General features: G+C 51.9%; 2 protein-coding genes across 4 annotated transcripts in view; one reads left to right on the top strand and one right to left on the bottom strand.

Moving 5' to 3' along the window:
* Positions 1–11,246, top strand: part of dennd2da (DENN/MADD domain containing 2Da) — a 48,485-nt gene extending 37,239 nt beyond the window's left edge. For all 3 annotated transcript variants that reach the window (XM_066644885.1, XM_066644886.1, XM_066644888.1), the window contains 10 exons: positions 965–1,077; positions 1,293–1,362; positions 1,575–1,652; positions 1,814–1,954; positions 3,926–4,074; positions 4,269–4,440; positions 5,138–5,188; positions 5,502–5,583; positions 9,951–10,193; positions 10,588–11,246. In XM_066644885.1, the coding sequence (XP_066500982.1) occupies positions 965–1,077; positions 1,293–1,362; positions 1,575–1,652; positions 1,814–1,954; positions 3,926–4,074; positions 4,269–4,440; positions 5,138–5,188; positions 5,502–5,583; positions 9,951–10,193; positions 10,588–10,652 (1,164 nt within the window). In that variant the 3' untranslated portion in view covers positions 10,653–11,246. The remainder of the gene's footprint in view (positions 1–964; positions 1,078–1,292; positions 1,363–1,574; positions 1,653–1,813; positions 1,955–3,925; positions 4,075–4,268; positions 4,441–5,137; positions 5,189–5,501; positions 5,584–9,950; positions 10,194–10,587) is intronic.
* A 1,092-nt stretch (positions 11,247–12,338) lies between these two features.
* Positions 12,339–14,432, bottom strand: part of LOC136666595 (DNA damage-regulated autophagy modulator protein 2) — a 35,161-nt gene continuing 33,067 nt past the window's right edge. The window contains exon 7 of the mRNA XM_066644894.1: positions 12,339–12,501. Within this exon, the coding sequence (XP_066500991.1) occupies positions 12,379–12,501 (123 nt within the window). The 3' untranslated portion in view covers positions 12,339–12,378. The remainder of the gene's footprint in view (positions 12,502–14,432) is intronic.

Raw genomic sequence — 14,432 nt, 5'->3', positions numbered from 1 at the left:
GAGGGATGTGGAGGAGATGAGGGATGTGAATGGGAGGAGGAGGTGAGGGATGTGGAGGTGAGGGAGGTGTAGGAGGAGGTGAGGAATGTGGAGGAGGATATGAGGGACGGAGGGGTGGAGGAGGAGTTGAGGGATGTGGAGGGGGTGGAAGACGTGGTGAGGGATGTGGAGGGGTGGAGGTGAGGGAGGTGTAGGAGGAGGTGAGGAACTGAGGGATATAGAGGAGGTGATATAGGAGGTGAGGGAGGAGGAGTTGAGAGATGTGGAGGGGGTGGAGGAGGTGGTGACGGATGTGGAGTGAGGGAGGTGTAGGAGGAGGTGAGGGATGTGGAGGAGATGAGGGATGTGGGGGGGTGGAGGAGGAGGAGGTGATGTAGGAGGTGAGGGAGGAGGAGCTGAGGGATGTGGAGGGGGTGGAGGAGGTGGTGAAGGAGGTGTAGGAGGAGGTGAAGGATGTAGAGGAGGAGATGAGCGACGTGGAGGGGGTGGAGGAGCAGGTGAGGGATGTGGAGGATGTGGTGTTGTAAGAGGAGGTGATGTAGGAGGTGAGAGAGGAGGAGGAGCTGACGGATGTGGAGGAGGAGCTGAGGGATGTGGAGGGGGTGGAGGAGGAGGTGAGGGATGTGGATGATGTGGTGTTGTAGGGGGAAGTGATGTAGGAGGTGAGGGATGTGGAGGAGGAGGTGAGGGAGGAGGAGGAGGTGAGGGTGGAGGAGGTGGCGAGGGATGTGGAGGTGAGGGAGGAGGTGAGGGATGTGAAGGAGGAGGTGAGGGTGGAGGAGGTGAGGGTGGAGGAGGTGGCGAGGGATGTGGAGGTGAGGGAGGAGGTGAGGGATGTGAAGGAGGAGTTGGGGGATGTGGAGGAGGTTATGTAGGGGGTGAGAGAGGAGGAGGAGCTAAGGGATGTGGAGGGGGTGGAGGAGGAGGAGGTGATCTAACTCTGATGAGGACTGTGTTTCTGCAGAAAGATGGAATGGTGCGATTCCAGAAAGAGGAGGAGGAGAAAACTCTGAAGGCAATCACTCTCTTCTGTTTCCCTGAGGGCATCAACTGGGCTCCACTCACAGAGTACCACAGGTAACACCCCCCCCCCCCCCCACACACACACACTCACACACACTATACACACCACACACACACACACACTATACACACCACACACACAAACTATACATACATTCCTCCACTTTCACAGGTAAGAACACAAAATATAAACCTGTCATCAACTAACAACAGACCTCTCTCTCTCTCTCTCTCTCTCTCTCTCTCTCTCTCTCTCTCTCTCTCCTCAGTGAGACATTCTCCTTTGTGCTGACAGAGATTGATGGGAGCAGGAGGAATGGGTACTGCAGGAGGTTGCTGGTCAGTTGGGGTAGAGGGGGTCGGTGGGGTGTAGAGTGGTTCGTTTGGGGGTAGAAGGGGTTGTTTGGGGGGTAGAGGGGGTTGTGGGGGTGTAGAGGGGATCGGTGGGGGGTAGAGTGGGTCAGTGTTACAGATGTGTGTGCAGATGCGCATAGAAGCTTATTCATAGGTTATTCTACCTCTCTCTCTCTCTCTCTCTCTCTCTCTCTCAGCCTGACGGTAATGGCGCTCGTCCACCTGAAGCTTATTGCATCATCAGTAAACTCGCCTGCTTCGGCCTCTTCTCCAAGGTAACACACTCAGACTCTAGTGACCCCTGTGTGTGTGTGTGTGTGTGTGTGATAAAGACTGATCACTGTGATCAATAAGATCTGATCACTCTGATTGGTGAGTTCTGATCACGGTGATTGATTAGGGCGGTGTGTATTGATTATGTGGTGTTCCTGAGCAGATCTTTGATGAGGTGGAAAAGCGGAGGAAGAAGTCGATGGCGATGATTTACCCGTTCATGCAGAGCCTGCGGGAGGCGCCGTTCCCCGCCCCAGGGAACACCGTCAGCATCAAAAGCTTCATTCCAGAGTCCGGCACTGAGGTACGGTCCACTCCACTCCGCAGAATTGGAACATCCGGCACTGCTCCGGAACCAGGGGGCCTTCCTCAGGACTCGCTGTTACTCTACAGAGAGAACCATTGAGAGGTTCTGTTCAGTTCTAGTTCTGGAGAACACCACCCGCAGAGCACCACCCACAGAACCCCACCCACTGTGCACCACTCACTGAACACCACCCACTGTGCCCTACCCTGACAACACCACTCACTGAACACTACCCACTGAACCACACCCTGACAACACCACCCACTGTGCACCATCCACAGAGCACCACCTACTGAACACCACCCACTGTGCACTACCCTGACAACACCACTCACTGAACTCCACCCACAGGTTTGTCACGGTGCGACAGTGTTCATAACCTCAACACTGAAGAGGGATGCTCTGGAGCAGCTGCACATGAGCCAAATGCCAAGAGTGAAGAGTTCCCCCAGCCCACAACACTCCATCAGATCCTCACAGCTATGTTCCAGTGTGTGTAGTAAAGCCTCCCCTGAAGAGCAGAGACAGTTCCTGCAATGAGAGGAACACACTCCTGATTAACCTCTTCAGATCTGGAGAAATGCCTGTGCAGTGTGTGTGTGTGTGTGTGTAAAGCTGCAGTGTGTAAAGTAGGTTAAATACACATCTGAAGCAGCAGTGAGCCACGTGTGTCCAGGTGTGTCCAGGTGAAGGCCAGGTTAAATCCAGGTGTAATTCTGAATAAAGCCTGACGCTGACTCTGGCAGGAACCTGATATTAAGGTGTATCTCAGGCTGGAGGAAGGGAATGACCTGCCCCAACTCGAATCAGGCCCTGGGCTCTCAGCTCAGTCCTCCTGCAGAGTTACAGCCTGCCACATTCCTCACACACACACAGACCCTTACACACCCACACACCCTTCTCAGATAACAGCTCACCTGCAAGAGCTTATAGAAGACGTGAGCTGCAGATGGAGGCAGGAAGTGATGTCATAGACAGAGATCTCTATTCCTGTGTCCAGAATGGCTCCCTATTCACTATAACCAGGGATTATGGGTAATCTGATATCTGCTAGTGTACATGGGTTGTACACTACCTTTTGCAGTGCATTGTGGGATTGTTTGTGTGCACTGAAAATTGTCCACTATGTTTTCGGACACTACTAAAAAATGGCGGAACCCTAAAATAGTGCACTGTGTAGTGAATAGGGTACAGTTTCGGACACAGCTTATGAGACGCTGTAATGAAGTGCGTGCTTCGTATCGTTTGCGGTCGCTCAGAATCCCGAGGAGCTGGTCTCAGGAAATAGACGCGGTTCACCAGGGAAAAAAGAGCAGGAGTTTGACTGGAAAACGTCTCCGAGCCGTGGCCTGCGTTTAGGACGAGACGGAGGCAGCTTCCTGTTCAGAAACGTCTTGTTGGAGTCGTGTTGTGTTTTTGTCGATGTTTTACCTCTGTCTCCAGCGGTGATGGACTAAACCTAACGTTGCTTTAAGTAAACAGTCGTAGCGTTAAGGTGGAGAGCGGCACTGCGCTGAATGGTGTTGTCTCTGGGTGAATCCACAGGAGAAGAAAAGAGAACCACGCCACAGTCGTCGTGGAGCTCATCGGTGATGAGGTCGAGCCGACGACTAAAAACCAGCCAGAGTCTCAGTCGTGCGAGTTTCATTAGTGTGGAGTTAAAGGTTCTGGAGAATATCAGCTGATCTCAGTTCAGTTCACAACACTCTCCACATGAACATCTCCAACAGGCTGCAATCTTCTGTTTCTACATTTCCCTCGTAACGTCCTCTAAACTCACACGGCATAGGCCTGTGTTCCACCAGTGTTCCACACTTTTTCAGTTTTTCAGGAAGTCCATGGTTATTTCAGCAGCACGTGCCCTGACACGAGTCTCAGGAGGGGGAAAGTCTCGTCTGCTGCAGTCAGTAGCATCTGTACACACCTGGGGAGTGCAAACATTCACTGTGTGTGTGTGTGTGTGTGTAGATTATCAAACTGACGCGCCCCATTGACTCATGGCTGGAGCATGTGGACTTCAGGACGCTGTTCCGGTGTCTGACGGACGAGGAGGTGCTACTGGTGTTCGCCGCCACTGTCCTGGAACGGAGGATCGTCTTCATCGCTGAGGAACTGAGGTATACATACACACACACTACACACATTCATTATATGCATAAACATACACACACTACACATATTAAACAAATGCACACACATATTACATGCATACACACAAACACATTATACACACACACACACAGATTCTGACTCTCTCTGTCACACACAGTCTCTCTGACACTCTCTCTCTCTCTCTCTCTCTCTCTCTCAGTACTCTGTCTCAGGTGATCCACGCTGTGACGGTTCTTCTTTATCCGTTTATCTGGCAGCACACTCTGATCTCCATCGTTCCTGAGATCCTGATCGACGTCGTTATGGCGCCGACTCCTTATCTGCTCGGGGTCCAGAAACGGCTCTTAGACCTTGTCACCGACCAGAACGACGTCAGTCACTCAGCCCCACCCACACTCCAATATGCTAATGAGACCAGTCATGCACTCCATTATGCTAATGAGACCAGTCATACACTCCAATATGTTAATGAGACAAGTCATACACTCCAATATGTTAATGAGACAAGTCATACACTCCAATATGCTAATGAGACCAGTCATATACTCCAGTATGCTAATGAGACCAGTCATATACTCCAGTATGCTAATGAGACCAGTCATTTACTCCAGTATGCTAATGAGACCAGTCATATACTCCAGTATGCTAATGAGACCAGTCATTTACTCCAGTATGCTAATGAGACCAGTCATGCACTCCAATATGTTAATGAGACAAGTCATACACTCCAATATGCTAATGAGACCAGTCATGCACTCCAGTATGCTAATGAGACCAGTCATACACTCCAATATGCTAATGAGACAAGTCATGCACAGATCACTGACAGTGTCCTGACCTTGTGCTGTCTTCTGACCGTGTTCTGACCGTGTCCGGTGTCCTGACCGTGTCCTGTGTCCTGACCGTGTCCTGTGTACTGATCGTGTCCTGTATCCTGACCGTGTCCTGTGTCCTCACCGTGTCTGGTATCCTCACTGTGTCCTGTGTTCTGACCGTGTCCTGTATCCTGACCGTGTTCTGTGTACTGACCGTGTTCTGTATCCTGACCGTGTTCTTTCTCTGAAACAGCTCCTGGCTGTGGATTTGTCTGAAAGAAGAAAAACAACGTTTATCAGAAAAGTATGTTTCACTCGTACGCTTTAAACGAAATTTAAATTTCATTTATTAAAAAAAACAAAAAAAAGGTTTATTATCTGTTTACTGTTTTTTTTACTGTTTACTTATCGTACGTTTACTGTCTGTTTTTAGTTTGTTTATTGTCTGTTTTGTTTACTGTTTGTTTACGATTTATTTACTGCCGGTTAACGTTTGGTTTACTGTGTGTTTACAGTTTGTTTACTTACTGTTTACTTATTGTCAGTTTACTGTTAGTTTATTAACTGTTTACTGTCTATTGCCTGTTTACTGTTTGTTTACTGTTTGTTATTATCAGGTAGGGGACGAAGACAGTATCCTGCCTCATAAACTCAGAGAAGAAATCCTGCAGGCGCTGAGGAGCCGGAGTCAGGAGTCCAGTGAGTTTAACTCTCACTTACACACAGCAACAGTCCATCATCATCATCACCACCATCTTCATCAGAATAATTATTATAACAATAAGAGTTCTGGCAGAAAACAAAACAACACAAACATCTACAGCAGGGGTCTCCAACCAGTCGACTGTGATGAACAGGACGATCTCCAAGACCAGACGAGTCGATCACGTTTAAGTTATAGCTGCATCATTCTGTACCTGCAGTGGTTCACTGGCGAGTTAATCAGGGACTTATTAGTGACTCGCACATTCACGTCCCTGTCCAACAGTGCAGCTCTGCCTCTGCTGTCTCTGCCAACTCAGCTCCTCCCTCTGTCTCTGCTCTGTCTCTCCTGTCTCTGCTCCTCCCTCTGTCTCTTCCCAGTCTCAGCTCCTCCCTCTGTCTCTGCTGTTTCTCCCCAGTCTCAGCTCCTCCCTCTGTCTCTCCCGTCTCAACTCCTGTCTCTGCTGTTTCTCCCGTCTCAGCTCCTCCCTCTGTCTCTGCTGTTTCTCCCCTGTCTCAGCTCCTCCCTCTGTCTCTGCTGTTTCTCCCCTGTCTCAGCTCCTCCCTCTGTCTCTGCTCTGTCTCTCCCGTCTCTGCTCCTCCCTCTGTCTCTTCCCAGTCTCAGCTCCTCCCTCTGTCTCTGCTGTTTCTCCCCAGTCTCAGCTCCTCCCTCTGTCTCTCCCGTCTCAACTCCTGTCTCTGCTGTTTCTCCCGTCTCAGCTCCTCCCTCTGTCTCTGCTGTTTCTCCCCTGTCTCAGCTCCTCCCTCTGTCTCTGCTGTTTCTCCCCTGTCTCAGCTCCTCCCTCTGTCTCTGCTGTTTCTCCCCTGTCTCAGCTCCTCCCTCTGTCTCTGCTCTGTCTCTCCCGTCTCTGCTCCTCCCTCTGTCTCTTCCCAGTCTCAGCTCCTCCCTCTGTCTCTGCTGTTTCTCCCCAGTCTCAGCTCCTCCCTCTGTCTCTCCCGTCTCAACTCCTGTCTCTGCTGTTTCTCCCGTCTCAGCTCCTCCCTCTGTCTCTGCTGTTTCTCCCCTGTCTCAGCTCCTCCCTCTGTCTCTGCTGTTTCTCCCCTGTCTCAGCTCCTCCCTCTGTCTCTGCTGTTTCTCCCCTGTCTCAGCTCCTCCCTGTCTCTGCTCTGTCTCTCCCCGTCTCAGCTCCTCCCTCTGTCTCTCCCGTCTCTGCTCCTCCCTCTGTCTCTGCTGTTTCTCCCCAGTCTCAGCTCCTCCCTCTGTCTCTCCCGTCTCAACTCCTGTCTCTGCTGTTTCTCCCGTCTCAGCTCCTCCCTCTGTCTCTGCTGTTTCTCCCCTGTCTCAGCTCCTCCCTCTGTCTCTGCTGTTTCTCCCCTGTCTCAGCTCCTCCCTCTGTCTCTGCTGTTTCTCCCCTGTCTCAGCTCCTCCCTGTCTCTGCTCTGTCTCTCCCCGTCTCAGCTCCTCCCTCTGTCTCTCCCGTCTCTGCTCCTCCCTCTGTCTCTGCTGTTTCTCCCCTGTCTCAGCTCCTCCCTCTGTCTCTGCTGTTTCTCCCCTGTCTCAGCTCCTCCCTCTGTCTCTGCTCTGTCTCTCCCGTCTCTGCTCCTCCCTCTGTCTCTTCCCAGTCTCAGCTCCTCCCTCTGTCTCTGCTGTTTCTCCCCAGTCTCAGCTCCTCCCTCTGTCTCTCCCGTCTCAACTCCTGTCTCTGCTGTTTCTCCCGTCTCAGCTCCTCCCTCTGTCTCTGCTGTTTCTCCCCTGTCTCAGCTCCTCCCTCTGTCTCTGCTGTTTCTCCCCTGTCTCAGCTCCTCCCTCTGTCTCTGCTCTGTCTCTCCCGTCTCTGCTCCTCCCTCTGTCTCTTCCCAGTCTCAGCTCCTCCCTCTGTCTCTGCTGTTTCTCCCCAGTCTCAGCTCCTCCCTCTGTCTCTCCCGTCTCAACTCCTGTCTCTGCTGTTTCTCCCGTCTCAGCTCCTCCCTCTGTCTCTGCTGTTTCTCCCCTGTCTCAGCTCCTCCCTCTGTCTCTGCTGTTTCTCCCCTGTCTCAGCTCCTCCCTCTGTCTCTGCTGTTTCTCCCCTGTCTCAGCTCCTCCCTCTGTCTCTGCTCTGTCTCTCCCGTCTCTGCTCCTCCCTCTGTCTCTTCCCAGTCTCAGCTCCTCCCTCTGTCTCTGCTGTTTCTCCCCAGTCTCAGCTCCTCCCTCTGTCTCTCCCGTCTCAACTCCTGTCTCTGCTGTTTCTCCCGTCTCAGCTCCTCCCTCTGTCTCTGCTGTTTCTCCCCTGTCTCAGCTCCTCCCTCTGTCTCTGCTGTTTCTCCCCTGTCTCAGCTCCTCCCTGTCTCTGCTCTGTCTCTCCCCGTCTCAGCTCCTCCCTCTGTCTCTCCCGTCTCTGCTCCTCCCTCTGTCTCTGCTGTTTCTCCCCTGTCTCAGCTCCTCCCTCTGTCTCTGCTGTTTCTCCCCTGTCTCAGCTCCTCCCTCTGTCTCTGCTCTGTCTCTCCCATCTCTGCTCCTCCCTCTGTCTCTTCCCAGTCTCAGCTCCTCCCTCTGTCTCTGCTGTTTCTCCCCAGTCTCAGCTCCTCCCTCTGTCTCTCCCGTCTCAACTCCTGTCTCTGCTGTTTCTCCCGTCTCAGCTCCTCCCTCTGTCTCTGCTGTTTCTCCCCTGTCTCAGCTCCTCCCTCTGTCTCTGCTGTTTCTCCCCTGTCTCAGCTCCTCCCTCTGTCTCTGCTCTGTCTCTCCCGTCTCTGCTCCTCCCTCTGTCTCTTCCCAGTCTCAGCTCCTCCCTCTGTCTCTGCTGTTTCTCCCCAGTCTCAGCTCCTCCCTCTGTCTCTCCCGTCTCAACTCCTGTCTCTGCTGTTTCTCCCGTCTCAGCTCCTCCCTCTGTCTCTGCTGTTTCTCCCCTGTCTCAGCTCCTCCCTCTGTCTCTGCTGTTTCTCCCCTGTCTCAGCTCCTCCCTCTGTCTCTGCTGTTTCTCCCCTGTCTCAGCTCCTCCCTCTGTCTCTGCTCTGTCTCTCCCGTCTCTGCTCCTCCCTCTGTCTCTTCCCAGTCTCAGCTCCTCCCTCTGTCTCTGCTGTTTCTCCCCAGTCTCAGCTCCTCCCTCTGTCTCTCCCGTCTCAACTCCTGTCTCTGCTGTTTCTCCCGTCTCAGCTCCTCCCTCTGTCTCTGCTGTTTCTCCCCTGTCTCAGCTCCTCCCTCTGTCTCTGCTGTTTCTCCCCTGTCTCAGCTCCTCCCTCTGTCTCTGCTGTTTCTCCCCTGTCTCAGCTCCTCCCTGTCTCTGCTCTGTCTCTCCCCGTCTCAGCTCCTCCCTCTGTCTCTCCCGTCTCAGCTCCTCCCTCTGTCTCTGCTGTTTCTCCCCTGTCTCAGCTCCTCCCTCTGTCTCTTCTCTAAACAGAGGGAGATATGCAGAGTCAAAAGCCCTTTGTGAGGGGAAAGAGAAGGGGATAAATACAGTTTATAACTATTCATTTCTCAGTGTGTATTTCTCAGTTCTGAACACTGAAGGTAATAACATTGAGCTCAGATTGTATAATGCACCGGAGGAGAACAGATTAATCATGAAACGCACATGAAACACTTAGAACTGTGGGTCTGAGCCTGCGCAGAGCGGCTATGGGACTGGTACCAATGGGTCTGCTGTGTTCTCACTGTGTCCCTCCGTGTGCTGTGTTCTCACTGTGTCCCTCCGTGTGCTGTGTTCTCACTGTGTCCCTCTGTGTGCTGTGTTCTCACTGTGTCCCTCTGTGTGGTGTGTTCTCACTGTGTCCCTCTGTGTGGTGTGTTCTCACTGTGTCCCTCTGTGTGCTGTGTTCTCACTGTGTCCCTCCGTGTGCTGTGTTCTCACTGTGTCCCTCCGTGTGCTGTGTTCTCACTGTGTCCCTCTGTGTGCTGTGTTCTCACTGTGTCCCTCTGTGTGCTGTGTTCTCACTGTGTCCCTCCGTGTGCTGTGTTCTCACTGTGTCCCTCTGTGTGCTGTGTTCTCACTGTGTCCCTCTGTGTGCTGTGTTCTCACTGTGTCCCTCCGTGTGCTGTGTTCTCACTGTGTCCCTCTGTGTGCTGTGTTCTCACTGTGTCCCTCTGTGTGGTGTGTTCTCACTGTGTCCCTCTGTGTGGTGTGTTCTCACTGTGTCCCTCTGTGTGGTGTGTTCTCACTGTGTCCCTCCGTGTGCTGTGTTCTCACTGTGTCCCTCCGTGTGCTGTGTTCTCACTGTGTCCCTCTGTGTGCTGTGTTCTCACTGTGTCCCTCTGTGTGGTGTGTTCTCACTGTGTCCCTCTGTGTGGTGTGTTCTCACTGTGTCCCTCTGTGTGGTGTGTTCTCACTGTGTCCCTCTGTGTGGTGTGTTCTCACTGTGTCCCTCTGTGTGGTGTGTTCTCACTGTGTCCCTCCGTGTGCTGTGTTCTCACTGTGTGTGTCCTGCTTTAGCTCTGGAGGAGCTGAACACGGTCGTTCCGGAGGCGTTCCTGCCGTTCTTTGTGAAGACGGTGGGACACTTCTCGAAGTTCGTGGTGAGGGACGCTCCGGGAAAACAGGGACACTTCCAGAAGAGGAGTTTCTGTAAAGCGCTGGAGTCCAAAAGCACGCGGCACTTCGTCAAGAAGTTCGTGGAAACACAGATGTTCGACCTTTTTATTCAGGAAGTGGAACAGAGCCCTCCACGGCAGGATGGTAAACACTACACACACACACTCTGTATAATTAACACACACTCTGTATAATTAACACACACACAAACACTCTCTGTATAACCAACACACACACACACACACTGTATAACCAACACACACACTCTATAATTAACACACACACACTGTAGAACCAACACACACACACTGTATAACCAACATACACACACACACTGTAAAACCAACACACACACACTCTCTGTATAACCCACACACACGCTGTATACATAACACACACACACACACTGTAAAACCAACACGCAGACACTGTATTTTCAACATACACACACTCTCTTCAGTGTGTGACGAGTGTGTGTGTGTGTGTGTGTGGAGGGGGCTCCGTCCTGAGGCTGATCTTCCTGTTTGTTCTGCTGCAGGGTTCTTCGAGCAAAAGATCGCAGAGTACCAGAGAAAACTGAAAGAAAAGACGAAGAAACCGTAGAAGGGACTCCTTTATGAACCAGTGAATCTGTGGTGAATGAATGAATCTGTGGTGAACCAGTGAATCTGTGGTGAATGAATGAATCTGTGGTGAACCAGTGAATCTGTGGTGAATGAATGAATCTGTTGTGAACCAGTGAATCTGTGGTGAATAAGAGGAACCCAGTGGACAGAGGGGACAGAGTCAATCCACTGGAGGGAGTACCGGAGATTATTTATACCTTTTTTTTTTAATTGGTGTGTGTGTATAGTTTGAGAGTGTGTGTAGCATGTGTATGTATAGTGTGTGTGTGTGTGTGTAGCATGTGTGTATATTGCGTGAGAGTGTGTGTAGCATGTGTGTATAGTGTGCATGTGTGAGAGTGTGTGTGTGTGTGTTTAGCGTGTGTGTATAGTGAGAGTGCATATAGTGTGTGTGTGTAGCGTGTGAGAGTGTGTTTGTAGCGTGTGGGTGTGTAGCGTGTGCACAGTGTGTGTGTATAATGTGTGTAGCGTGTGCGTAAGAGTGTGTGTGTATAGTGTGTGTGAGAATGTGTGTTTATAGTGTGTGTAGCGTGTACAGTGCGTGTGTGTGTGAGTGTGTAGTGCGTGTGTAGATGGTCTGTGGGGGGGGTTGTTAATGCTGTAGTTGGGGGGGGGGTTGAGGCTGATCCTGATTGAACCTGAGCCAGAGCTGAACTCCTGAATAAAGACGTTTCTCGACTCTGTGTTTGTCGTTATTCTCTTTATTTTTAAAAATTTGTACGAAACGTTTGCTGAACATGGAGCTAACGACTCTGTCCACTCTGTATTTACATCTACACATCCCTCTGGTGTGAGTGGATCAGACACAACAGTGCTGCTGGAGTTTTTAAACCCTGTGTCCGCTCTCTGTCCACTCTGTGAGACACTCCTCCCTCGTTGGTCCACCTTGTAGATGTAGAGTCAGAGACAGTAGCTCATCTGTCGCTGCACAGTGTGTGTCGCTCGTCCTCTAGTCCTTCATCAGTGACACAGGACGCTGTCGGCTGGATGTTTTTGGTCGGTGGACTGTTCTCGGTCCAGACACTGAGGGGTTTAAAAACTCCAGCAGCACTGCTGTGTCTGATCCACTCTACACCAGCACAACACACACTAACACACCACCACCACGTCAATATACAGTGTGTGAGCGTGTGTGAGAGAGAGGATGTGGTTTTCTCAGTAACGTGTGTTGGCTCTGATGCTGATTTCTGGAAACGTTGCTTTTTTCCGTAATTCAGAGAAACTCTAAAGAAGTCTTTGAAGTTCTGAAGAGATGCAGAGGCTGTTGAGGACAGTGCGAATCATCTCGACCCAAACATCCCGCTGTGGAGCAGATGCACATGAGCCTGAGATCAACAAGAGGCTGAGCACCCTCAGATCCTCACAGCAGTGTTCCACTGCATTCACAGTGAAGTCTGTGAGGAGAGTAGAGAGTGTCCCTGCAGTGAGAGGAACACACTCCTCAGGGTGGGGGTGGGAGGATGCAGCTGTCCACAAACATCTGGACACACAGTGTGGTATGGGTAACACTGGGTTTATAAACACACGCTCATCTCTGACTGTCACACAGCTGCACCCCCAACCTCCGGACCCCGGACCCCCAGGGAAGGCCCTGCCCAACCCCCAGCGTCCAGCCCTTTGTTCACTGAGATTTATCCAGATTACACAAAAAGTCATTCCCACACTCAGTTCCTCCTCCTCACCACAGGGGACAGTGTGTGTGTTCAGATGGTCCCTGCCAGCAGGGGGGAGTGTTCTCCGTGGGGTGTGTGTTCTCTCTCTTCGTACAGAGGGTAACTGTACAGGTGACTGCTCTGGAGAATCGGCTGCACACGCAGCGATATCTTCTAAACGGAGAAACACAGAATTAACACAGAATTAAACACGATTCAAGAAGAAATCACAGAGAACAGTGAAGTTCTCCAGGTGCGCACACTCCTTATACGGCCGTCACTCCGAGCACACACACTCCTTATACGGTCGTAACTCCGAGCACACACACTCCTTATACGGTCGTAACTCCGAGCACACACACTCCTTATACGGCCGTCACTCCGAGCGCGCACACTCCTTATACGGTCGTAACTCCGAGCACACACACTCCTTATACGGGCGTCACTCCGAGCACACACACTCCTTATACGGTCGTAACTCCGAGCACACACTCCTTATACGGGCGTCACTCCGAGCACACACACTCCTTATACGGTCGTAACTCCGAGCACACACACTCCTTATACGGTCGTAACTCCGAGCGCAAACACTCCTTATAAGGTCGTAACTCCGAGCACACACACTCCTTATACGGTCGTAACTGCGAGCACACACACTCCTTATACGGGCGTAACTCCGAGCACACACACTCCTTATACGGCCGTCACTCCGAGCACACACACTCCTTATACGGTCGTAACTCCGAGCACACACACTCCTTATACGGTCGTAACTCCGAGCACACACACTCCTTATACGGTCGTAACTCCGAGCACACACACTCCTTATACGGTCGTAACTCCGAGCACACACACTCCTTATACGGCCGTCACTCCGAGCACACACACTCCTTATACGGTCGTAACTCCGAGCACACACACTCCTTATACGGTCGTAACTCCGAGCGCAAACACTCCTTATACGGTCGTAACTCCGAGCACACACACTCCTTATACGGTCGTAACTCCGAGCACACACACTCCTTATACGGTCGTAACTCCGAGCACACACACTCCTTATACGGTCGTAACTCCGAGCACACACACTCCTTATACGGTCGTAACTCCGAGCACACACACTCCTTATACGGCCGTCACTCCGAGCACACACACTCCTTATACGGTCGTAACTCCGAGCACACACACTCCTTATACGGCCGTCACTCCGAGCGCGCACACTCCTTATACGGTCGTAACTCCGAGCACACACACTCCTTATACGGGCGTCACTCCGAGCACACACACTCCTTATACGGTCGTAACTCCGAGCACACACACTCCTTATACGGGCGTCACTCCGAGCACACACACTCCTTATACGGTCGTAACTCCGAGCACACACACTCCTTATACGGTCGTAACTCCGAGCGCAAACACTCCTTATACGGTCATAACTCCGAGCACACACACTCCTTGTACGGGCGTAACTCCGAGCACACACACTCCTTATACGGGCGTAACTCCGAGCACACACACTCCTTATACGGGCGTAACTCCGAGCACACACACTCCTTATACGGGCGTAACTCCGAGCACACACACTCCTTATACGGCCGTCACTCAGAGCACACACACTCCTTATACGGCCGTCACTCCGAGCACACACACTCCTTATACGGTCGTAACTCCGAGCACACACACTCCTTATACGGTCGTAACTGCGAGCACACACACTCCTTATACGGTCGTAACTCCGAGCACACACACTCCTTATACGGTCGTAACTCCGAGCACACACACTCCTTATACGGCCGTCACTCCGAGCACACACACTCCTTATACGGGCGTAACTCCGAGCACACACACTCCTTATACGGTCGTAACTCCGAGCACACACACTCCTTATACGGCCGTCACTCCGAGCACACACACTCCTTATACGGTCATAACTCCGAGCACACACACTCCTTATACGGGCGTCACTCCGAGCACACACACTCCTTATACGGCCGTCACTCCGAGCACACACACTCCTTATACGGTCATAACTCCGAGCACACACACTCCTTATACGGGCGTAACTCCGAGCACACACACTCCTTATACGGTCGTAACTCCGAGCGCAC

This window comes from Hoplias malabaricus, chromosome 14, assembly GCF_029633855.1.
Source record: "Hoplias malabaricus isolate fHopMal1 chromosome 14, fHopMal1.hap1, whole genome shotgun sequence".
Lineage (NCBI taxonomy): Eukaryota > Metazoa > Chordata > Actinopteri > Characiformes > Erythrinidae > Hoplias > Hoplias malabaricus.
Note: the sequence above shows the minus strand (reverse complement) of the source record. Positions and strands in the feature narration are given on the sequence as shown.